The sequence below is a fragment of the Anabrus simplex genome, chromosome 6 (assembly GCF_040414725.1).
Source record: "Anabrus simplex isolate iqAnaSimp1 chromosome 6, ASM4041472v1, whole genome shotgun sequence".
NCBI classification, from domain to species: Eukaryota; Metazoa; Arthropoda; class Insecta; order Orthoptera; family Tettigoniidae; genus Anabrus; species Anabrus simplex.
The window spans coordinates 147,976,713-148,003,198 of NC_090270.1; the positions used below are offsets into that span (position 1 = coordinate 147,976,713).

The 26,486-nt window shown below is 40.8% G+C and overlaps 1 protein-coding gene across 1 annotated transcript in view; it reads right to left on the minus strand.

Annotated features, from left to right (window-relative positions):
* stg1 (stargazin-like protein) overlaps positions 1–25,978 on the minus strand; it is a 171,097-nt gene extending 145,119 nt beyond the window's left edge. Inside the window, exons 1-2 of the mRNA XM_068228247.1 lie at positions 25,811–25,978; positions 8,233–8,452 (exon numbers count right to left, since the gene is read on the minus strand). Of these exons, the coding sequence (XP_068084348.1) occupies positions 8,233–8,452; positions 25,811–25,978 (388 nt within the window). The remainder of the gene's footprint in view (positions 1–8,232; positions 8,453–25,810) is intronic.
* Between the last annotated feature and the right edge of the window lie 508 nt (positions 25,979–26,486).

The window sequence follows — 26,486 nt, forward strand, 5'->3', positions numbered from 1 at the left end:
GTTTCTGCCCTTTCTGTGGCCACCTTTAGCTAAAATTGGAATTATTTTAGCCCTTAGAAGATTGACAAGTTGTGAATGAAACGTTATGAGTGAAAATACACATTGAAACACACATAATTACAAAATAAAATAACGTTGTTTGAGATGTTTACTGCTTAATATTTTGAAATAACGTTGATGTGAAGACGCCCCTGTTAATTTGCGACATATGTTGTGATGGATGTCACTCAAAAGGTTCCGGAAGTAGTATACTTGGTTGAGGACGGAAGTCTTTATCTTCAATTATTCACCGTATTTTATCATGACATTGTCGCAGTAATTCGTACTATTACCTTCCGTATTCTCTCGCTTTCTTTTTAGACCTTGGAAACTTTGTAACTAAGATTTTTACTATCTCAAATAGTGTAGCATAAACCTCCACAGGTTCCATACTGACAACCAAACAAAATATCCACAGTTCTAGTCTTTCAGGCAAGCAACTCAATGTTGAAATCATCCTAGGGATACGAGCTACGAATTTCAGGTAAATAAAATTTCATAAAGTATGAAAATAGGTTATTTATTTATCCCAAAAAATTACAATCATTTTTAACGATTAGATTAGCAGTTTTCTTTTCTACCCCTGCGAGCGCTAATGTGAGTCAATGCATTGTTTCACTTCAGCCCTTATAACTGTATTCGCTGTGTACACTTAAAAAAATCAAAAACACTTGACGGAATTGAATTAAGGAACACATTACAGAAGTAAAGAAGTTAATTTGGCTAGGATTTTACTAAAAAAGAAAACGAGTAAAGAAATAAGCTTATTTAAACTGTTTCTCCGGAACTGCATTTAATCCGGAAGTGATTTTCGAATTTTTCCTTTTTAGTCCGACAGAGCTATTGAGAACTCGCAATTTGAAACCCTTCCGGCCCTTTAGCCCTTCAACTTTCCGCAAAGTTTTACATTTTTCGTAGTATGAGGGCTCCTATTTATCTACTAAGTAATATTTTCAACATGAATACAGTAACATACACAAGGGAGACAACATTTGAAGCAGGTGAACTACTCCTAACACCTTTTATTCAGCATCAACCACAACATGTCGCAAATAAATAGTAGCGTTTTAAAATCGATGTTATTTAACTAAAGACTACCTCAGAACATTCTAAGCCAACAGATGTTTCAAGCAACGTCTTAAAAGTGGCACAACATTTTAATTTATAATTGTATGTGTTCTAATGTGTATTTTTAATGTGAATTTTCATTCATAACGTAGGCCTATCACTTTTCTGAGACATCAAATAATTACGATTTTAGTTGAAGATGGCCATAAAAGGGCCGAAACATGTCCTAGATATTTAAGATGATTTTTAATATATAATCATTATGATTAAGTATTGAATAGATGGAAATGTATAAAACATATTTTAAAAAATTGAGTCAATCATCTATATCCACGTTATCCACTAGCGTACTATTGTCCTTTGTAGACAATTAATATTAAATTTTAACACTGCATCTGTCTTTCTTCTGTTTTGTGTATATCCTATTTTGTTTCTCACTCTGTATCTTCAGTTTGAAGCATTGAGTGAGGAGTGAACGAATAAATAGGAAATGTGATTCATTCATCCCGCAATATTCCTTCTCCTTATTTGAAAATACAAGGAGTCTTCTGTTCTTTCCTAGTTGTTTTGGATAGGCGCGCTGTCAAGGTTTTAGCTCGGTGCGGAACACGACTGCCTGTTGTACAGCTCACAGTTTGACATGACCTATTCGTGCCTGCAGCCTGTGTTACTTCGCGATGCAACCCGCGCAACGAGAGACGAGCCTCGTCTCCATTGGCTATTACGATGAGTATCGACATGTGACATACAGCGTGCAATGCAGTGGGAAAATCGCATCCCTTGACACACTACACAAGTGCATATTTCAGGGCCAATCTATTTTCAACACATTCTCATTAATTACAGTTTTTAAAATACATTTTCACGTCATTGTTTCCAGTTCGTTGCCGGGTCAGGGATAAAACAAATCTGAATCGTGGGAAATAATGCAGATGGATTATATCATACCTAAAAATCAGTACTACTACACATATTTATTCACAGTATAAAGTAATAAATTGTATTACAATGATAAAATAGGAGAAACAAAGTTACTAGATGCTGAGCCTGAATGAGAGGCACAGACGTTAGAATGTTCGTTTATAGAGCCCAAGTTGGTGGTTTGATCCTTGTGGTATTTAAAGTGCTCTAAAACGACAAATACGTCAGCTTTATGTCAGTAGATTTACCGACGCGTAAAAGTACCTCTGCAGGACAAAATTCCAGAACCTCGGCATCTCTGAATACCGCAACAATAGTTCTCTTCTTATAATTTGCTTTACGTCGCACCGATACTGATAGGTCTTATGGCGACGGAAATAAAATTATTTAGTAAGACATAAGACCTATAGCATTATCTTATTGAAAACTGAATATTTTTTTAAAAAAATGTTGTTTTTGAAGATACATATTTCATATATTAAGTTACCGTTTCTTGATATCCCTCAAACCGTGCCCTTTTAGATAATATTCTTTCTTACGTATAACACATTAGGCAGTAAGTAAAGGACTAACAAAATGACTTTGACGTAACAAGACAACTGTTTTCAGAGAGCATATAAAATTATACGCTCTTACTCAAATGTTTGTGTAACTACTAACTCAGTTTTTAATACTACTTTGCATAGATGTTGAGGCAAAAGGGTAGCCTTGTTGAACTATCCGACCTTTCGATAACTCTGAAGTTAAACAACCTTGCGTATAGTCATGTAGTACGTACTTGAAAGGAGTGCAAATATCTAACCCCTTATTGCTACATGGGCAAACCCCGAACCACTTAATAAGGAACTCGCAAAGCTAATAAATATATCGTTTTGAGAGACGAACGCGTACATGGAAGCACAAATGGACAATGGGTGAAGTGGCTGTTGCTGATTCTTAGACAAACAATGATTATCTATATTTGTACCGGAAACACCGCTACGTGAAAGCAAGTTTGATGCATTAGTGTTAAACTTCGCGCGTAGTGGTGGATAGGCAAGCCCGCCGAAATCGCTGACGTTCACAGCCGTGACGTAGCCGTCTCGAGCTGGCTTCACGCAGCAAGCCGTGACCATATATGGTAATTTTTTAAAATTTGCTATTTGTTTTACGTCGCACCGACACAGATAGGTCTCATGGCGACGATGGAATTGTAAAGGCCTAGGAATGGGAAGGAAGCGGCCATGGTCTTAATTAAGGTTCAGCCCCAGCATTTGCCTGGTGTGTAAATGGGAAACCACGGAAAACCATCTTCAGGACTGCCGACAGTGGGGTTCGAACCCACTATCTCCCGGATGCAAGTTCATGGCTGCGCGCTCCTAACTGCTCGGCTAACTCACCCGGTGACACACATGATTTAAGACGTATCATATTGCAGAGAAGTTAATTCAACCTGAAAATCCAATTTAATTTTGCAGGTAAGACGTTCATAGGATTTACAGGAAGGTCGAAATAATTTTCCAAGCTTTTAAAATCAGTTAATTGATTTTCTAAGGATATGGTCTTTATATTTTCTAATAAGAGATTGCGCATTATTTTTATTTGTGTTTTGGAAGGTTTGCAAACAGGGAAAACGATGCAAGCTCGCCGGAAAACATTAGTTAAACCTGTATGCATCGTTCTAATACCGTATAACACTGCCTTCAGCTTTGATAATCGCCTAGATTCGGCGAGGAAAGGGATTTCACGAACTTCTGCAGGTATGCCGTATCCAGTTGTAGCCACTCGTTGATTACCTCCCAAGAGTCACCTCATTGCGGCGATGCTGATGTCTGAGTTTCACCCGATGCTCCAAATAGTCATATACATATTCTGTGAGATTATGATCGGGGCATTTATTGGTTCGGTAGAGGTTTGACAGGGTGTTGGTGTATTCGCCAAGTCAGGCAAGTATGCGTGTAGCCCCATGATCACGGCTGTTTTCATCTTCGAGAACTGGAGTGTCTACAGCATACTCATCATGAAGTTGTTGAATGAAAGGCAACACCTGGTCAGGAGAATGTTGAAACAAATATCCTGGTTATGTTGATGGTGATCTAAATGAGTGGACACAAGTCATAGTACGAAAAACACCCCCAAAATATCACAGAACCATCTCCACACATACTGTGGGTGAAACGCCTTATTGGAACGTCGATGCACCCGACGCCATGCGTCATTTAAATGCAATCAAAATTGCAACTCGTCGGACAACACTAAACGATAATAATAATAATGTTATTTGCTTTACGTCCCACCAACTACTTTTACTGTTTTAGGAGACGCCGAGGTGCCGGGATTTAGTCCCGCAGTAGTTCTTTTACGTGCCAGTAAATCTACCGACACGAGGGTGACTTATTTGAGCACCGTCAAATGCCAACGGACTGTGCCAGCATCGAACCTGCCAAGTTGGGATCAATCGTCTGAGCCAGTGAGACCGGCACACAGTAAACGCATCTGGGCAATTACTGTCCACGTTCGCTGTTGTTTGGGACATCGAAGGCGTAAAACTTTATGTGCCGCTGTGAGTGATTGCCTCTTACGAGGTACTTTACTCCAAATGTTCATTGCATGCAGTTTCTCGGGCAATGTTCATTCGGAAACTGGTTAGGGTGGATCCTTCTTCACTGACAGCAACAATTCCTGTCGGGTTTGAAACCGACTTTCATTCGCAAGAAGTGACACCCGTCTTGGTTCCTGTCGGTTAGGATCTTTTTACGACCACAGTGTTTCATGGGAGCGAGTGGTACACCACTCCCGGTAAACGTGTTGGACATTCCGCGTTGATACACTAACAAATCGGAACTTTCATTTGATGTGTGGTCATGGGCACGTCGAGACACGATAGTCCTCTTTTGTCAGTCTGTCACGTCTTTGCTACTATCCATCTTGATGCTCTGCTCTCATACAAGTGACTGATACACCCTCTTGTATTTGTTTCTTCCACAGTTTGAATGTGCTTTGACAACATTCCAATTGGAACTTCCTCTCAGCGCACCACTGACTGTTATTCAGGTTTTCAATACGAAAGAGTGGCGGACGAATGAATACTCACTTCCCGCAGTGCCATATCTTGTAGTCTGCGCAAGTGTCAGTAACCACTTGTAGTTCGTGACCAGTGTATGTCCGGCTTTTTGGATGGATGGTCGGCGTAGTTGGTTTCTGCTCAGAGGGCTTCGTGTTTGATCCCCAGATGGAGAGGGGTTTTTGATTTTAAATGGGTAATCCCCTTGGCTCGGCAAATGGATCTTTGCGCCGTCCCCATCATCCCTGAAACTCATTTACTACATAGAGCTCTATCCTTCACCACACCAACACGCATTTTCCCGCTCATGGCCGATACCACCCACCGTTGTAGGAGGGTTTGCCTTCCAAAGACTGCATCAGGATAACATTACCTACATGAAAAATGTAACCAGCAAATTCCCATCCAAGCCATTTAAAAGTAATATCCAGCTCAGACTGCCCTCTGGGTACTGGATATACTGTATTATCAACGTCGAGGTTTTGATGCAGCAATAGGCTCTGTTTGGCGTATTGAATGAAATCATTAAGACTATCGTCAACAATAAAATATTTCAGATTCGTCAATTTACTGTACAGCAAACGAAACAGAAAATGAAGGTGACCATGAAGTCTTCCTGTAGGCTTTTATTTACAGGAGAATGTTTACATTCCTTGAATTGGACGCTATTTGAGTTAAAATAATGAAGCTTTGATCACTGATTTAACATACATTGCTCTGAGTTATAAACATTAATAAGCTAATTTAGATAAATTAGTTTGGCAAAAAGGAATTTTTTAACTTTGAATTTTGGCCATATTGATGTACCTTTTCCTCAGCAACGCCCAGGTCCTGATGATTGTAATTCTTTAATTGATTTCTAAGACCTTAATAATTTAATGCTTGCAGACGTTTTTAATTTCATACCCAAAATAACTGTTTTCAATTTGAAAAATTCACAAAAATACATATACATTTAACTCTGAAAACCATAAAGTTACATGTTATATTTGGTAATCCCCTTAAAGGAAAATGCGTGAAAGTGTTTCGCCTGCCTGTCTATCAAGTTTCAGATTGATATGTTTAGCAGTTTGAGGGTAAAAGGTACACTTGTCGTGAAAAAAGAAAGTCCAGGAAATGACAATTGGATTTCACAACACGTAATCTCTCTCTCTCTCTCTCTCTCTCTCTCTCTCTCTCAAATAAAAAATAACGTTACGCAGTAATCGCCATGATGCTTCACAGGCTAAGTCTGATACCGTCAACTGCCTGACAAAACAGACATAAGTAGTTCAGCGAAAATGAAAAAAATCGACGCATGGAAAAGGGGGCATCGGACATGACGCGAATATGTTAGGAACTTAGTTCATTTAGGTACTGAATGCAAGTAAATACTTTTTGGAATAGATTCCCTAGATAATAAGCTAGCAATTTCAGTAAAACGAAAAGTTATAGTTTTGGAGGATTTCGTGCACGTGTCTCTTTCAGTCTTTAATAGGAGAGGAGACGTCGTTTGTGTATGTGTTCTAAGATTTGTTGACTGCGTGTTCTCGATTTAGTTTTCTTTGTGAACTGCCACTGGAATAGAGGCTGCTTCATTTTGGTCACCCCTATGCTTGTGTTCTCTCGGGCTATCGTACCGTATGCAATGAGTTTAAATAGCTGGCATTAATCGATTCGCACTCTTGAACCAATTTGGCAAGCTGGCTCTCCAATATTTTACAACATGCCACTATGGAGCGGGAGCTAAAGTCAACCAACCTCGTCCACATAATCTATTCCCTTGCATACTCTAGTATAAACCATACAGAAGCGTACATACCTCCCACACACTGCTTTCATACTCCAGTGGCTGGTATGGTAACAATTCAGTTGTTAATCATCTCAGAAGGAACAATGGTGAACGGACTTATTTATGTATAAAGTGTGAGGACGTTCAAAATAGGGATTTTTAGTATATTCCTATTTCATCGGCATGAAGTTTCAGGAAGGAGAGATTTGAGAAAATCTGTGATCTCCTCCAGACTTTCCAGTGCATTTTGTTGCTACTGTAGACTAAATAGGGAATAGAACATGAGACTGTCTAATTTTAGGTTATGAAATGTAAGTTCCTTTTCTGTCAGTTTAATGTCACATTAAAACAGACATGTTTTCACCGACGGTGGAATAGCAAAGACATAGGACTGGGAAGATTACATCTGCAGCATAAAAATATAACCCGAAATTAAGTTGGCGTGGAAATGGGAAATCAAGAGAAAAATATCTTCAGAGCAGCTGATGGTGGGGGGGGGGGGCGGAGGGGAAATCCACCGTGACTTTTATACAATTTCATAGGTACAAGACCATTACCGCATACCCATTTTTCTTACTTGGGCACATAACTCGTTTTCATAAAGGTTAAATTTGCTTTAAAACGTTTTGTAATTTAAACGAATTTGATTTGCAGGCGCTCAAGTTAGAGGGCCAGAAAACATATGTTTATTGTTATTTTATGTTTTTTCTTGCCTATTAGGTACGACGGTGCTCGTCTTAACTCTTTTGCGTTTCTTCCTTCCATCCGTCCACTTAGGTCTGGTGGTCTCTGTACTCTTTTTCCTCTAGGTCTGATTTTACTGCGGTGATCCACTTGGTCTTGGAAGCCTTTCCCCTACTTGTCACTGTGAGGATTCTGTTGGTGCACCTGTAAGGTTTCAGACGGTTCATGTACCCGGAGAAGGCCAGTCGCCTTTTCCTCATGCATGTGACTATGTATTCCTGATGTTCGTAGAGCTCGTTCCTATGACTGATCCTGTAGGTCATCCTCCTCTCTTATTGGTCCTAGTATCCTCTTCAAGATCTTCCTCTCTTTAAGTTCTAGTTTCCTGAGTGGGACCTTTATTCATCAAGAGACACTCAGAAGCATACAGTGTAGAGGGTATTACTACTGAGTTGCACTTCAGCTTTAGATTCTTGAAGAGGTACTTGGAAGTGTAGATGTTTTTACAGGAATTATAGGACCTTTCTAAGTTGGTGCACCTAGCGTCTGTGGCCAAAATTTCGCTCTCGCTTGTTGAGATCCATTCTCCTAAGTACATGACTGTAGGAACTCTACTTATGGTTTTATTTCCTGGTGCGATTGTAGAAGGAGCTTGCTTTATATTAGTGATAAACTCAGTCCCTCAAGCAGGTTTTTGCTTCAATACTGTAGAGGCTCAGTAGTTGGTGAGTAGCCTCCTCCATGCTGTTGCCCAGTAGGGTAAGATCATTAGCGAAGGCTATACAGGATTCACTGAGGTTGTCTTTCTTGTACCCAAGCTTCAGTCCTGCTTCTAATGACAATGTGACAATCCATTCCCTGATGATCTTCTCCACTACACAGTTGAAAAGGATGCAGGAGAGACCATCTCCCTTTCTAACTCCTGTCTGGATGGGAAAGCTCTCAGAGAGATCACCCCTAAACTGATTTTGGAGGTGGTGTTCATAGAGGTAGCTTGGACCAGTCTGGTGGTCGTCTCATCTAGGGCTAGTTCCCGCAAGCTAGAGAATAGGGTCTGTCTGTCTGTATGTCTATTGAATCGTATGCCTTTCGGAAACTCACCATAATGGCTACCCAGGGGTATCCCCCTCGGCTCCTATATGTAAGGATGTTGAAGTTTTTAATCTGCTCTGTGAAGGACCTACTAATGCGGAAACCAGCCTGGTATTCACCTAGTTGGGAGTTTTTTGCTATCTGCTTTACGTCGCACCGACACACATAGGTCTTATGGCGACGATGGGATAGAAAAGGCCTAGGAATGGGAGGGAAGCGGCCGTGACCTTCCGTAAGGTACATCCCCAGCATTTGCCTGGTGTGAAAATGGGAAACCACGGAAAACCATCTTCAGGAATGCCGACAGTGGGGTTCGAACCCACTATCTCCCGGATGCAAGCTCACAGCTAGTTGGAAATTGAGCTGTTCGGTGACTCTAGTTATCAGGGCTCTAGAGAAGATCTTGTAGCTTACATGCAACAGGGAGATGGCTCTATAGTTATTATTATTATTATTATTATTATTATTATTATTATTATTATTATTATTATTATTATTATTATTATTATACACTCATGTTAAAAACAGAATACATTGAAAGACTACAGATAGGAAGTTCATATTCACAGGACACGTCCATTAGTATGTTCTGAAGAAATGATTGGCATTGGAACCATGTCGGCCCTCAGGTTCAAGGTCCACACCGCTATCTCGGCGCACAACCATCGACTGGTAAAATGTGCCTGTGGCTCTCTTCGTTGCTATAAACTGTAGGTAATGGATGAGTGTGACTTGAGAAGACCTGCAGGATGCCTCGCAGACGTATGCATGAACCGTGCCGTCAAATGAGTGAGAACGTGTTGAATCCATCTGGGAATTTGCTGCTCGTGTGGGACGAAGTGTGTCAGCAGTGCAACGGGCGAGTACAGAATGGTTCACAGAAGGCCGTAGAAAACGACGAGATGGGTCTGGTTGCACCACCCAGGCAACCTCCCCCCCCCCACTTGCACAAGACATACAAAGCCAACTCAAGGCCTTATGGTATGGGTCGCTATGGGGTACAAACACAAATCACAGTTGGTGCGTGTCCAGAGCACTGTGACCAGTTTGACCTGCGACCCGTAGTCATACCCTTTCTGGACGACACTCCAGACGCCATATTTGAGCACGTGCCTTCCTGTTGTCACAGGATGTCAGACTGTTGCCCTGGCCTGCCCGATCACCGGACTTGTCACCAGTCGAAAATGTTTGGGATATGGTGTAATGACGGGTGTGGCGCTGTGACCCAATGCCAACCACCAAAGATTAACTATGGAACCAGGTCAATGCAGCATGGATGGCTCTACTCCAGGACGCAATTCACGCCTTATACGCGTCGATGCCATCACGCATGGAACACGTTATCAGTGCCCACGGAGGACCCAGTGCCTACTAGGCAACAGGACACATGCTGAACCTAGGTGACTGAAATGCTAACCGTTTCTGCAGAACATACTAATGAACATGTTATGTGAATTTAAACTTCCTATCTCTAGCCTTTCGAGGTGTTCTGTTTTTTTATGAACACGAGTGTAGAATGGTATAAGTTTTAAAGTTTTGATGGATCGATGACAGTAAGTACATTTAACTCTTCCATATTCAGCAAATGGAAGGCATGGTGTTTGTCGCATGATGACCTCCTGTTCTCTACTCACCGGGCGAGTTGGCCGTGCGGTTAGGAGCGCGCAGCCGTGAGGTCGCATCCGGGAGATAGTGGGTTCGAGCCCCACTGTCGGCAGCCTGAAGATGGTTTTTCGTAGTTTCCCATTTTCACACCAGGCAAATGCTGGGGCTGTACCTTAATTAAGACCACGGCCCCTTCCTTACCATTCCTAGGCCTTTCCTGTCCCATCGTCGCCATAAGATCTATCTGTGTCGGTGCGACGTAAAGCTACTAGCAAGAAGATCTTTTCTACTCTCATTTTTCCAAGTTTTTACTTTACGTCTTCTGAGGTTTTTGTAAAATTTAGGATCCTTGTTTCACACACAGTACCTGTGTTGGTGTTCTTGTGAAAAAATGGGTTATATATATTTTGATCATCATATTTTAATTATTTTTGTAAAATGATACCAGTTGGAATAGCTTTAGTACTATAAGTTATGAAAACTAACTGCATGCATTGTTTACGAGTATAGATTGCTGAGACATTGATGACTGTTTATAATAACAAGGACCAGCCCAAATTAGATTTCCATCAGTTTTTCCTTTCTTCAATTATATACAGTAATTAAAAAGCAAAGCTTTAAAAACTGAATTAGTGCGGAATGGAATAAATTGAAATTAAAACGTACAAATCATGGAATACGATAACACTCTGATGGAAAATAACAGGAGCGTGTTTGTGTGTGATGCATCATGTTATTCTTGGGCCGTGCTGTAATTTCTGGCACAGAATAAATCTACTGTCAGTCATGATTAGGTAAGCCCCAGCCAGCTTCTGCTCCTATGAATAAGTGAATCTCTGGTAAAATATTCGCAGCTACAAACGATTCGAGAGCTGTTAAAATTATTCCGCTATTTCTTCACTGTCACGTCTGGTTTGAAAAAATACTGTATGGAATGTCGATTATTTTATACAATTATATAAAATTGATTTTCCACTTTCACCACGATAGAGACATTTTTATTTTAGCATTGTTACTTATAAATAACGCACGTAGTCTTCAAAACATGTACAAAATGGTCTGATATACATCAGTCACATGACTATTTTGCTGTTTTTTTTTTGTGTGGTGCCAAAATACGTGTAGAAGTTGTAGGGCGTATTTATACAGGATAGAAATAAAAAAGCCGGGCTGAGTGGCTCAGACGGTTAAGGCGCTGGCCTTCTAACCCCAACTTGGCAGGTTCGATCCTGGCTCAGTCCGGTGGTATTTGAAGGTGCTCAAATACGACAGCCTCGTGTCGGTAGACTTACTGGCACGTAAAAGAACTCCTGCGGGACTAAATTCCGGCACCTCGGCGTCTCCGAAGACCGTAAAAGTAGTTAGTGGGACGTAAAGCAAATAACATCATCATCATCAGAAATAAAAAAGTACTGTCCTATAATACTGAGAACCTGTATACAGCTAAGGCCCTAGAAATACAGCTTATATTGAGACCTTGTCTTGTGTAGTTGGAGAATAGTTAATGTTCCGTTAAAGTTTTGATTCATATCTAATAGTCATTTTTATTTATTTATTTATTTATTTATTTATTTATTTATTTATTTATTTATTTATTTATTTATTTATTTATTTATTCATTCATTTAGAGAATGGATTTTAGTGTCGGGATTATCTGAGGACATGTTCGGCTCGCTTGGTGCAGATCGTTTGATTTGGCGCCCATACGCGTGGGTGTGAGATAAGGTAGGGAGGGGGTGAAACCGATGTCGGCACATAATCTACTCCTGTCGAATAACACTAAAGGGTCCGCTCAAGGATTAACGTCAACTTCCGACGGATGAATCACAATCAACAGCGACATATGCCATCACTCCATGCAAACACTACGGAGAGGGGTTTCCAACTGAATCCAGTCTTTTGACACGCAATCTAGTGATTCGAAATTAATTAAATACCACCACTTCCCCCACCCTGCCGTCCTAAATTCCGATGTTGAACATTTTGTCATCAACAGTACTCGAACCGGCTAAACATGGTGTCTCACCATAGAGACTTAACAATCATGGCCACCTGACGGACTAAAATTGATATTACAAGAAGGAAACTAAGATTATGTAACGAAACATTATAAACGTCTGTGAAATCTCCAGAATATGTACGACTAGCAGCTGTACAAGCAGTGGTGTTATCTACCATCTCTGGTAGAGATGCGTGACTGCAGTAACAATTGTCAATAACTGTAATGCTATTGTTTATTAGTTTTGGAGGCTCTGGTACGTGTGTTTTAACAAGAAGCGTAATAACCCGGAGAACCATTAATGTTACAAAGAAAATGCAAGTGACCCCTTCTTTAAAAAACTGAACTTTCAGTACATATGCTGGATTTTATTTTGTGGTAAGACTAACCATTTGCCATTTATGTTTGTTTTAGAGGAGGGGGGGTAAAATACCTACACATTAATGGCATTCTCTTGAAACGATTAATTATTCAGAAATCTTGAACTCTGAACTCGGAAACCAGGATAGCCTTGTAAAATCCCAGAAAATAAAACGTGCTGGATTCTCAAGCAAAAAGTCATTTTCTTCACAAGCGATGCGACAGGAGTTGCAGGAGTATATGACTAAAAATTCAGACCAAATGAAACACACATGTCAAAGTAAAGATTGCCCAAACATTCTTACCAATATACAGTGTACCCCCTCTGGTGGCGCAGCCGGCGTGTATTCGCGCATGCAAACGATCATTAAGGTGCCGAATGGCATCCTGCGATAGATTTCTTCAAGCAATTTGCAACTTTTGATGCAATTAGGCAATGGTTCTCCCAGGTTTTGGAGGACGCGTAGGCTCCCGCTTCATCATGTCCCATGCGTGTTCAAATGGCGAGAGATCTGGTCATCTAGCTGGCCATGGCAGTTGTTGCACACAGCGTAGAGCACGTTGTGTCGCAACAGCTGCATTTGGATGTGCATTGTTCTGCTGAGAAAGCACATCACCTTCCTGTCAAAGAAATGGCAGTAGCACGGGGATAACAACCTGTACAATGTAGAGGGCACTGGTTTACGTAACTCTGCAGGAACATCAACAGACCGCGAGTTGTTAAAAAAGCCCCCCTCTCCAAACCATGGACCCGGGGTACGACCTGGGTTATCGTGGGCGAATGAACTCTGAAATAGGCCGCTCACTAGGTCTACGCCGTACGCGTGTACGTCCGTCACTTGCGTACAGACAGAACCTAGTCTCATCACTGAAGACAACAGAGCGCCATTTCCGTCTCCAGTCGACTCTTTCACGACAGCAGATTACCCGTGCTTGGCGGTGTCGTGGTGCCAGTAATACCAGGACAGAGCCACATGTGTTCTTAATTCTGCTGCAAACAGGCGGCTCTCAATGGTGACACAGTAGTTGCAACATGTGACCGGACTGTGTTCCTGGATGATGTCCGGTCGGCCGCCAATACTGCCACAATGCATCGATCTTGACGTGCGTCTGTACTACACGGACGTCCGGAGCCTGGTCTATGGGTGTGGGAATGTCCTAAAGACTACTGCTGAAAGCAGGGAAACACCACCGATAAACTGTGCCCAACATGTGCAGCAATCCGTCTATACGTCCATCCAGCTTCCCGCAGGCCCACAATGCTATCCCGTACAAATGGCTGCAGTTGTTCAATAGGAACACGTAGGCTACTCGTCGGCGGGGCATGGTTTTGCCCTACAATGCATGTTTCAAACGCTGTTCACCTCTAACCTCAACACAAATATTGCCTTCAGGGTCAAAACAGTGTGTGCACAGACAGGCCTCTGGACCGCCACCTGATCGCCGATGTCCGTGACAAATGAATCAATAACACAACAACCACTCAGTATGCATATATTATACCCTGATGCCACTGAACGTAGTCCTTTTGACGTCGTATGCTTCAAATGAATGTCCAAGATATACCTACAAACTTTTAGCTAAATTAGTTCAGTAGCTTTGATGTGATTAGGCAAGAAAAAAATATACACCGTATCATTTAAAATGATTACATGGTTTTCTTGGCAAATAATTTCGCAAATAATATACCTTTTAGCTCAATATTTTGAAACAATACGTAGTTAACCGTCCGGCAGCTCTCTATGGGAATGCTAGTGCCAAATTTCATGAAAGTCCGGTCAGCAGTTTACACGAGATAGTGCTTTGAAAGGTAGAAAAGACAAACGTAATTTTATTTTTGTGTATAAATTATCAGAACGTAGCCATCCTTTACGGGCCGATAGTTGGCAATGGCACTGACTTCCCTTCAAACCCTTTTTGACGTGTAAGTTTTAAACAGCAACCTTCGCACATTCTGGTGTTCAGTCTGAATTTGCACGACTTCTCTACAGCCGGTCAAATAACAGAACAACGGGAGCGCGTGCTCTAATACTTAGAAGTAGTGTTTCTTAGAGAAAATTAGTGTTACAAAGAAAATGCATCTGACCGCTTTTTAGAAAAATGAATTTTAAGTAAACATAGTGGCCTTTATTTGGTTTTGATCAGATACCAAATTTCAGCTAAACTGGTCTAGTAGTTTAGACGTGATTGTGGCAGAAGGAAACATACTAACCTTCTTCTCCTTCTTCTTCAAGTACTTCTTCCTCTTGGATCGTTGGCAATCAGTAGCATGATCTGTTACCTAGCCGTATCTCTCCTAAACATGGAAACTGTATTTGAACCATTGGTTTAAATTAACCACGACATTCTTCTCCGTTCAGGACCACGTATTTAATTTTTTCTTGGAGTATTACTTATGGTACTTATTGCTTCGCATCATATGAAGAAAGTACGCAAGACTTTTATAGAAGCATGTCGTATATTAAAGAGGTAAAATGCTTCATGATACTTCATTTGATGAAACTCACACACGTATACCACGTTACTTAAGTAAGTTATTTGCAAATTATCTGTGGTTTCTGAGAACCAGAATATGTTCCCAAACTTAAGGACCAGAAGAGAGATGCGGCATTTGAAGATTTTATACACAGATATACTTAAGAATGTGGTCTTATGCAGAACTTTGTGATTGTTACAGATTTTGTATGAAGAAAATTTAATTTACCACGCATAAATCTGCAGGTACACACTCTAAGAACGCATTCTTTGATACTAACAATAGACATAAACCTATTGAAGTACACATAATGGTTAGTGATGAAGTCCTTGATATACTATACCAAAAACTAACACTTAGGACTACATCAAAACAGAAGTGATTCTTTTTAGATAGATCAGCAGGTACAGGTAAAACGTTATTCTTTACTCCAGTACAGTGTTTCGTAACAGCAGCTACACTTTTATCTGGAGGAGGAAACCGGTCGCTTTGTTTTAAAAATACCGTTGACTCTGAATTCTTATTCTACCTGTAACGTAGAGCCAAACAGATCTGAAGCAAGAACTCTCTCATATACAAAACGAAATAGAATGGCGTATGGTTTTTTAGTGCCGGCATGTGTCCGAAGAGTTCGGCTCGCCAGCTGCAGGTCTTTTGGATTCGACGCCGTAGGCTACCTGCGCGTCGTGATGAGGATGAAATGATGATGAAGACGACATATACACCCAGCCCCTGTGCCAGCGGAATTAACCAATGATGGTTGAAATTTCCAACCCTGCCGGGAATCGAACCCTGGACCCCTGTGACCAAAGGCCAGTACGCTAACCATTTAGCCATGGAACCGCACCATATACAAAATTAGTTGTGAGGAATGAAGATCCAATAACGCATCTTCATGCACTTTGAGCAGTAGACGAACTTCACATGGATCTAACCAAAAATCTACCTTTCCTAATGTGTAGGGGTTTCTGTTGAAAACAGTATGTGATAAAGAGAGGTTCACGTTCTCTTAGTGTTGACAGATGTTTGGATCAGCATAGGTTTTTAAATTTCATTGTATTGACCTTTGCCCTGATAACACGCATATTAAATTTGAGAGGGTATTTTTATAAGGTATATAGAAATAGCAGAAGGCAAGTCCGGAACGAAGATTTTGAAACTTTCAAAGTGCTACCCACAAACGTAAGATTCATTCGAATAACTAGATGGTGATACCTACTTCACTAACGACAACGCTAATCAGTTTGATAGAAGAGAAAATGAAAATCCATAGCCTATTTCCAGTCATTCGATCGGGTCAGGGATGGAATGAATGAAGCCCCATCTAGCGGCGAGGATAGGACTTGTGCCTGCTGCCGAAGCCTGTCGCACTCCTGCGGGTCAATGATTAAGGAATGACAAATGAAATGAAATGATATTGAAGAGAATTGCTGGAATTAAATATAACAGGGAATACCGGAGTACCCGGAGAAAAACCTGTCCAGCACAAATTTCACATGGAGTGACCGGGATTTGAATCACGGAACCCAGAGGTGAGAGGCCGGCGCGCTGCCGTTTGAGCCACGGAGGCTCTTTTGATGGAAGAGCAATTCCCACTATTGCGAAGGAAGATTAAACTGAAAAGAACAATCGCGTACTTCAACTGAACAGACGTTAGCCTATTTTCTTTCAGAGACACGGGGCAAAATTCTCTGCGAGACGTAAAGAATTTCACCTTGTTTCCTTGACACGGGAAAATACTAAAATCTTACTATCAAATCTACATTCAGCTCATTGTATATTGTACCACCAAGCTATGGAGGAAAAGTAAATTTCTTCTAGGAAAGTACCAACATATAAACATTTTACTTTTACTCCCTTTACAACTTCATTTCCTAATCGTTACAATACCTAGCGCGCAGATCTTCTACGCGGGATGAGCTAGTTTTATGAATTTGTCAGAGGGAACTGGAGAATGCAGAGAAAACTTGCGTCGTCTCTGCTTTGCCCAGCTCAAATTTCACAGTGAGTGTTATTGGAGTAAGTTCCAATCCTGAGGGTGCCGGGTTCGATTCTTGTTGCATCAGCTATTTAACTTTTTTTTGCGAGAACTGGAACGGGCTTTGCTTATCGCCATTAGAGTGATTGGGTATGGGTGCATCGAAAACCCAATCTTCGAAAATCATCCCTCCCTGCATAAATAGCCACCCCCTTTATCTGAAAGCCAAACGTAAAGGTGCCCCCTTCAGAATTGTACCCTATCCCTTCCTAATTCCTATTCCCCTACGAATTAAAGGACGTGTCAGCTTGGGCGAAGGGCTTACTTTTCTCCCCAGTTCCAGCCAAGATTCAGCATTTGGATATACAGCTTTGGGTCACTGTATGAGGCGGTATTGAGATGATATGCTCCGCTGAATCCGAGGGGATTGGCTGAACCTAGAGGTTAAAATACAATGAAAATAACTGAGATTTGATCCCGGGATGCATCCGTGAAAGACATTTCATCTAACCGTGTTCGCTCCAAAATCATTTCTATAATTGTAAATTGGTGTGAATGTCATGTCACAGTGGTTTTAAATAACCACTGAATAGAATGCACCTGTCAATTTATTGTTTCATTCGTTGAGTTTGTATTTAGCTTTCTCTCTCCTTGTTTCACAAATTACATAATTGAGTTTACCGGATGAAACACGGTTAAAAAAGGTCAAAGTTTAATTTTTAAAATTTGTTTCTTCGTTCATAATTAGATTAGAATACTATTTGTACGACTTTTGCCACATATCTGGCATTTTGTACCCTGTTTCACTAACGAGTTTGTTTGTAACAACGGGTATTAATGCAATGTCATCAGTTCAGTTCATTATACAGGTCGTTTCTATTATAACGCCCCTGGCGACTTGTATGTGAACTGCTTGTGTCACACAACATGCATAGTAATTGCGCCTCATAAAGGCAATCTGAACACGCACAAATGTCAAACCATACTTGCAATTAACATTGTACTACATCACTGTCTACAGATGTCTAGGGACATTTCAATACCATTCCGCTGCAATTGAGAACAGTGGTGATTAGTTAATCTTGTGCCATTTATGGGAAACAACAAGTGGTTTCAGATAGCTACCTTCCAGAAACGAGAATACAGACATTCCGATAGAGATTCTCAATTTTGTGTTGTAGGGTATGAGATCTAACATTTCACGTGCAATGAAGTTCACAGCATATACTAGGATATGAATCACAACACCTTTCTCAGAAGACAACTGCTAGAGAGGGTTATATTATAATAATAATAATAATAATAATAATAATAATTTTTGTAGATTTTCAGAAGGCGTATGACTCGATTGACCGCACTAAACTTTTCCAAGTTCTCCAATAATTTGGCCTAGTCAAAAAGACCCGGCAGATCATCTAAAATACACTCATTGGTACGTCGTTCAAAGTGAAATTCAGATCTGAGATTTGTGAAGCCTTTCAAATCCAAACAGCAGTTCGGCAAGGAGATGGACTATCACCACTGCTTTCCAACCGCGTTCTCGAGAGGGTCATCCGGGAATGGAGACATGTTCTCCAATCTAAAGGAATTCCTAATGGACTTCAAATAGGCCGAACTCGTATGGTATCAGTATTGAATATCATGCTTTTGCAGATGACCTCACTCTTCTTACTTCCTCCCCTCAACTAGCTACCCACCAAATCAATTACCTGCATGAATGCGCAGTTAAGATTGGCCTATACCCAAAACCACTTCATTTCTAACATCATACATGCCCCACCACATCTTCTGACAACCCACGTTAGAATCTTGAAAGCGGAAATATTCAAGTACCTTGGTGAATGGGTTGAATCCAACAATTCTGAGAACTTCGCCGTCTGAACTCGTGTCAACCGGTTTGAAACAGCCTTCCAACTCACTCAAAACATGTATAACAAAATTTCCATCTCTCGAAATCCAAAAATTTGACATTATCAAGCTGTAATTGGACTCGAAGCATTGTATGCAGCAGAATTTTTAACACTTCGAACACATAGCCTGTTTGAAAAACTGCCCGTTAAGGAAAGGAGATCTCGCAGTCCTTAGTGACCCTAACGATGAATAATAATAATAATAATAATAATAATACAGATCCTGACCGACACCTGTTCCAAAGAGAAATTCAGAGGAAGCTTTCAAATATCTTCAAAATCAAGAGAGGGATTCACGCACGGAGATTAGCTGTTGTTCCTATTTTTCAACTATGATCTCGAGGAAGTAATCGTGAATGACCAAAAGAAACAAGTTATGAAGAGGATGAAAACGAGGCCAGACTGGAAGGAGGATGAATCTGAAAATTGATTGTCTTGGCTTCGTAGATGCTTTTCCTTTTCTGATTGCCTAGTCCAAATAACAAAATAGATCAACCAGATCACAAAACAAGCGCTAAAGAAAGTCATCCAGATCTCGTTTTTGTGAAAATTGCGTATACACCACATTTCAAGACGTATGTTCTTCAGTACCCGGTTTTTACAAGCGCTACAAACCTGACAGTGGAAATGCTTGCATCACTAAATATGACTGTATTGAGTGAGTTGGCCGTGCGGTTAGGGGCGCGCAGCTCTGAGCTTGCATTCGGAAGTTAGTGGGCTCGAACCCCACCGTCGGCAGCCCTGAAGATGGTTTTCCATGCTTTCCCATTTCCACACCAGGCAAATGCTGGGGCTGTACCTTAAGGCCACGGCCGCTTCCTAACCACATGCAGCCCTTTCCTGTCGCATCGTCGCCATAGGACCTATCTGTGTCGGTGAGACATAAAACCAATTGTAAAAGTATGATTGGCTATGGCCAGCTACCTATGCGACAGAAATGAGTAGAGTTGCATTAGAAAAGCAGCACCGAGCTCGATAGCTGCAGTCGCTTAAGTGCGGCCAGTATCCAGTATTCGGGAGATAGTAGGTTCGAACCCCACTGTCGGCAGCCCTGAAGATGGTTTTCCGTTCACACCAGGCAAATGCTGGGGCTGTACCTTAATTAAGGCCACGGCCGCTTCCTTCCCACTCCCAGACCTTCCCTGTCCCATCGTCGCCATAAGACCTATCTGTGTCGGTGCGACGTAAAGCAACAAGAAAAAATAAATAAAAAAAGATAAAAAAGCAGCAAGTTGTTTTCGCTACCTCGGTACTTATTAAAGCACGGTACGCAGAGTCCACGTTCATTTAGCTCCTTCTTATTTTTATCCACCTAGATGAAAACCACTTATCACTATCTTCAACTAGCAAGAAGATACAGTATATGAGGTGAAAAACTTGTCTGGGCCACAAGAACGTCAAGCCAGTGCTCAGAAAGCTAGAAGAATGACAGGGAAAATTCAAGAGTGTAGAAAATTGTAAAGGGCCGATGACCTAGATGTTAGGCCCCTTTAAACAACGAGCATCGTCAAGCATCATCAAAATTGTAAATGCCTAGGAGAGTGGATAGAACCCACCATCTCCGATAAAGAAGCCTCCGTATCATGAGCAAAAGAAAACAAAAACAAAAACTAAAATGTTCGTGAAGTATTTTGACCATAGAATTACCGGGTTGAATGGCTCAGACCGTTGAGACGCTGGCTTTCTGACCCCAACTTGGTAGGTTCGATCCTGGCTCAGACCGGTCTTATTTGAAGGTGCTCAAATGCAGTGATTTTTTTTTTTTTTTTTTTTTTTTTTTTTTTTGCTGGTTCCGTGTGTCAAGGGAACATGCACGGAAGGCGATAGCGCGGCCGGGTGACTCATTGCTTCATGACCGGCTAAGATGATCTAATGCAGTACGGTAGCGATAACCATTGCTTTACAGCAAAGGTTAATTCATCTGTGATACTGGTAGCATGCTCAATGTGTTCGCCTTAAAATAGTGTAGTTTTTGCAGGAATACTAATCGTGTGTTTAACGAGTGATGCATACAGTAGAACAGTGCTGTGCTGTGCTGTGCTGTGCTGTGCGAAGCATTCTTCTTATACAGAATGCCACTTTCGATTCATTCGCAAATTTCCTGGCATCCTCCCTCCCCATAGGAGTACGGTACGTAAATTAGTAAAGAAGTTCCGCACCACCGGGTCCTTTCTTAACAAGAAATCACGCAGTTGACCAACCGTTTTAACAGAGGAAAAGCTTGACGAAATAGGAGCTCTCTTGGAAAGAACTCCAACAAAATCCCCGTCGCGTCTCGCCGTACAAGCTAATGTGTCATTATCTTCTGCCCACAAAGTAACAAAACTATTAAAAGCAAAACCGTACAAACCCACTTCAGCCCAATTTTTAAGAGGACCTGACAGTTTCGCTAGGGTTCGGTATTGTAACTGGTTGCCACGATGGCTACGTTGACCCAGAATTGTTATTTTAATAGGGATGAAGCATGGCTACACTTAAGCGGCTATGTAAATAATCAAAACAATCGCTACTGGTGTGCAGAAAATCCCAACCAGTTGCATGTTCATCCACTTCATGATGTAAAGATAGCAGTTTGGTGCGCAGTAAGTGCTCGCAAAATTATAGGACCTATATTTTTCCGTAAACAGTAAATTCTGGTACATATATATACCTCATTCTCAGATCATTCTTTCAATAACTGACGGAAGAAGAAAGGAGTAATGGTTACTTTATGCAATATAATGAGACGGCACACACTGCTAATCGGTCTATGGAGGTAATACGGGAAGTTTTCGAAGATCGTGTGGTTAATTATCCCGCTATATCTCCTGATTTAAATCCCTGCGATTATTACCTGTGGGGGATGCTAAGGAAAAAGTGTATGTGAAGAACCCTCACACAAGAGAAGAGCTACAAGAGAACATTACACAAGTTATTTCGAACATCACATGGGTTGAGATTCACCGAGTGTCTGCAAACCTATCTACGAGGTGCCAGATGTGTTTGACCGCTGAGGGACAACATTTTGAACATCAAATCTAATTCCAGGTAGGTTTAAAACTTATAGTTTCACTAGAAATATATTTCTATAAGTGTGAATTGCCGTGAGTAGTGGGGAGGAAAAGCACGCAATATACCGGCTAGCGACGGGGTGTCATTGCGCCAGCCGTGACGTGCTCTGAGTGGTGTTGCGGAGCGAGCCAAAAAAAGACCCTGTACTTCAGCCTTGTATCGGTAGATTTACTTCGGTGAAAAGTTCAGGTACCTTGGCGTCTCTGAAAACCGTACAAAGTAGTAATTCGCACGTAAAGCCAATAACAGTAATATTATTATCGTAGCATTACGGTAGTACTCTATCAGTGAGAAGCTTCTTTTTGGACAAACGGTAACAAGGCTCTTTTAAAAGAACTACAGGAATAGCTGAGAATATTTAAAATATTTATGTATGGGTACTATGTTCCTGAAGCGAGTGTATTGGTTTTATTAATCAAAGACGTGTAGAAAAAAATCAATATCCTTCCAGCTCAGACACTACTGTACACTCATCGAACCAGAGGTCCTTCATACAGTGAAATGCCTCGCGTTGAATAGGAAACCAAAAAGCGAAGTCATTTCCGTAAAGGCCATGAAAGCCCTTGGGGGGAGGGAGTGAAAGGTAAAATCTTCTACTATCCTTAACCTCAACACTTCCTAAGACAGAGTGATTGGCTCTACGCCCGGCCGCCTTTACCGGCAGTAATTAACCTGGTACTCATTTTTTATGCAGTCTTAGTGAACCTCAGGACCATGAGCACCTCCAGAAGTTGAAATCTCGTTCCTTAAATTTTCGACTTCAGACGGGGAATGGAACCCACGCCCTTTCGGATGAACTGAGCACGCCTTTATAGCCTCGGCCAAGCAGCCCCTTTGAATAGGGAAGGCCAGAACTACAAACTGGGGTAAAGAAAGAAAGAAAGAAAGAAAGAAAGAAAGAAAGAAAGAAAGAAACAGACAAAAATACTAGGAAAGACTGTGTATCAAGTCAAGGAAAACATTAAGCACAGAAGACGGCACAACCACGGATAATCTTACACGGTGAAAGAGTACGTATCCGATTCAAAACGGGAATACCTGCTATGGTCACATCACAGGAGTGAATCCAGCGAGACCGTAAATTTGGCAATAGTGTCTATTAAATAGACATTGAAAAATAAGATGGAAGCAGAGATGGAACTAAATATAACTGAATGGGAGCTACTATGTTTTTTCCTAGAACACAAACTTGTCTAATTAAAGGTAAGTAAAATGATAAGTTATTAGTTTCACAATGCCGAGCGGACTGGCGCTGTGGCTATGGAGCCAAGCTCTGCATTTGGGAGAAGAGTGGGTTCGAATCCCACCGTTGGCTATTCTGAAAATGATTTTCTGTGGTTTCCCAGGCAAACGGCGCGACATTATTTATAGGCCACAGCCGATTACTTGCACCATTTTACCCAGTTCCATTCATCATCGTTCATTTCACCATCATTAGCTTCTCAACTAAGGTTAACAGGAGGAAGGGGCATCCGGCCGTAAAATCATGTCATATAATTTCATCTCACCTCATCGTTAACCCTGTATCAGGAAACGGAACAAGGGGGTAGATTTATTTTTATAATACTGAAGTATTTTGATAATGAAACTACGTTTGTGCTCTACCAGTGGAAAGCTTATTTTCGGACTTAGGCCCGGTTGTATAAAACTTTTGATCTGAGTTTAAAGAAGAAAAATGGCTGCCAGTCAAGTTGAACTTCGATTTTCCGTTGTATAAACGCTAACCTAAGATCATCTCGTCTTGATCTAAGTTCAGATTTGACTGCCGAATATTCGTCGGTTAATCTCCTTGAACTTAGATCATTATCATTCATATTAAACATTGAACTAGACCTGAAGACTTGAGAAGTGTTTCCTTGTATCGTATATGCGTAAGAATACCGTACCTTAATAATATCGAGGTGCGTTATAAATATATTGAATGCTAGTAGTTAAATAATGCTAAAGATCGCTCGATTTTTTCAGAAGTGAGGTTATGTGAATATCATATAAACAATAGCCTACTGCTATACCAACATGTTCTTACTTAGTTTTCTATTATGTTTCAAGTTTACAAAACAAAGCATATATATTTTCTTTAGCAGGGATGTCAGATTATTCCGACTTTTCGTCTGATGAAGAGTTGATTTTACAACGAGCTCCTCGCGTCTTCCGGCACAGACGGAATCCGATTATTGAATTGTGTGAAATGTTCAAAATAAGATTTCGTTTATCGAAAGATGTTGTGGAACGACTGGAACTAAAGTTAAGGGACACACTACAAAAACCTAGTCAAATAAATTATCCCCTGTCACCCATGTGTATGTTCCTAACAACTCTTAGGTTTTATGCTACAGTAAGTTTTCAAATGGTTGTTGGAGAGCTCTTTAACATTGACAAGTCAAGGGCTTTCTCTTTCAACTTTGATGTCACCATATAGGTTCTTTTATTTTCTATTATATGTTTGTACCTTGATAGTACAATATCCACCAGATCGCCCTTTTCTTTCTGTGTGAAGTTCCTTCCATGTTTACTTCGCGAGATTACAATATTATCTTCTTCTCCTTCTTCGACAGTCACGGCAATTTCGTATTTCAGTTGTTGACAGTCACGGCCAGGTCAATCCCACTATTTAAGTATTATCCAACGGGCCGAGCTATTTCGTATTTCATTTGTTTTGCGGTGTTGCCACGTCCAATTTTTTGAACTCCGATTACATTTGAACTACACATGTGTAAACCGAGTTCAGTTTTATACAACGCGATGAAGTCGTAACCTCAGTTCATTTTCAGAACTAAGTTCTTAATTGATCTCCAGTCAGATGTCTTTATAAAACCGGGCCTTAGAGTCACGCTGAATGTCTACATATTCATAGCTGAAAATATTTAACATTTATACGTATGAGTTCTACTTGATGAAGAAAATATTGGTTTTATTCATTATCTTCGGTATGAACCACGTCAATTTACTTACCCTGTCAGACGTTTCACCCTTGCTATGATGAGGTGTTTTCAATTACATATAATGGCATCGGCCACGTAAGCCTACAAATGAAAATGTGATTCTTATTCTTGATAAAATGAGGTCGTGTTTAGCCTTGTATGGGAAATAATGGCTGCCAGACTGAAGATTTGGATATTTAAAATAATGCCGTTGCAGTTCCCTCGTGATATAACACTTGGTATGGGAGGAGGATGCGTAGAAACAGTAGAGTAGGACCATCGACAATTTTACCTGTAACGGAGAGGTTCTCTCGTACAATAATAATCAGCAACAACATCAACAAGTATTCACTCCATGGGGTGGTTTCCTACCCTCCGACTGATGGCTGTTATTTTCTTTGCTACATACCTTACAGTTCGAGTGTCTTATAAGATTTGTTTTACCAAGGTATTCTTAAATCTTCTCCGAAGAATCTTACCAACAACGCATTCTTCTCCAATGGCTGTCAGTAATGAACAACGGTGTAAAGTCTGACTCCACCAGGAAAGGTGCTATTTACGTGGTAACTTCAGCAGAGTTCTCTTTTATTGGATACTACGCACAACCTGAGCTTTTCCATCTTATCGCAGCTTCATGCACTTCTCGAAAAAAACACATTTCAAAAGTCTCCAGGTGTTTAATATAGCATTTGTTTGCCATCCAGGTTTCTGAGGTACACAGTATTACTGTTCAGACGAATGCACGATCCCGTTAGAGGCTCGGACTTGCCAAGACAACTATTACTCCCACAGACCCTGCAATATTGGTGTCCATGTGATGAAAGTGATGACATCATCAGCCGTACTGCTCGTGGCCAGACAAATAATATTGTAATTACAAACTAACACAAACCCCACGGCCATACAGCTCTGAAAGATCTTTTCCTACTATGCGACCACTGATCTGTCCAAAGGTCTGCATATTACGAGGAGACGCACCGTAAGCGATATGGATCTTCTCGCCATTATTCCATACTTTATCGACCGGAGTCACTATATCATCGTCAGATAGCTCTTGCATAATTGTTCTCACGTTGGCTGAGTGGACTTCGAACCCACCCTCAGATACAGCCTGGAACCAGGGGCTCCGTGAAAGAGTTAGGCCCATTGCCCCTGGACCACTATGGTCGGCTATATAAGTGACAGAATAATAATTTATACAAATGCATTAGTATCTTACATAAAAAAATGAAAACATTTCAGTTCGTAAATATTTACATTTCCTAAAGTAAATGAAATTTGATTATGTTTGAAGGAATACAAGTAATGTACTGTATATAAGCCACTTATAAGCTTGCTGTTAATTCCATCAGTAAGTCATTGTGTATAATACATAATACGGTTATGTAAACAACAAAAATGTAGCTAAGTTAAATGTGGGAGTTCTAAACGGAGGTAATATTCGAAGGAAAGCAGACATCTTTGAAACAAAGAAACTAGAACGTTCCTGATAGAACAGAAATGAAAACACTATGAGATGCAGTTGTATGCAAACAAATAAACTAATTGCAAGATAATACAAAGCTTAT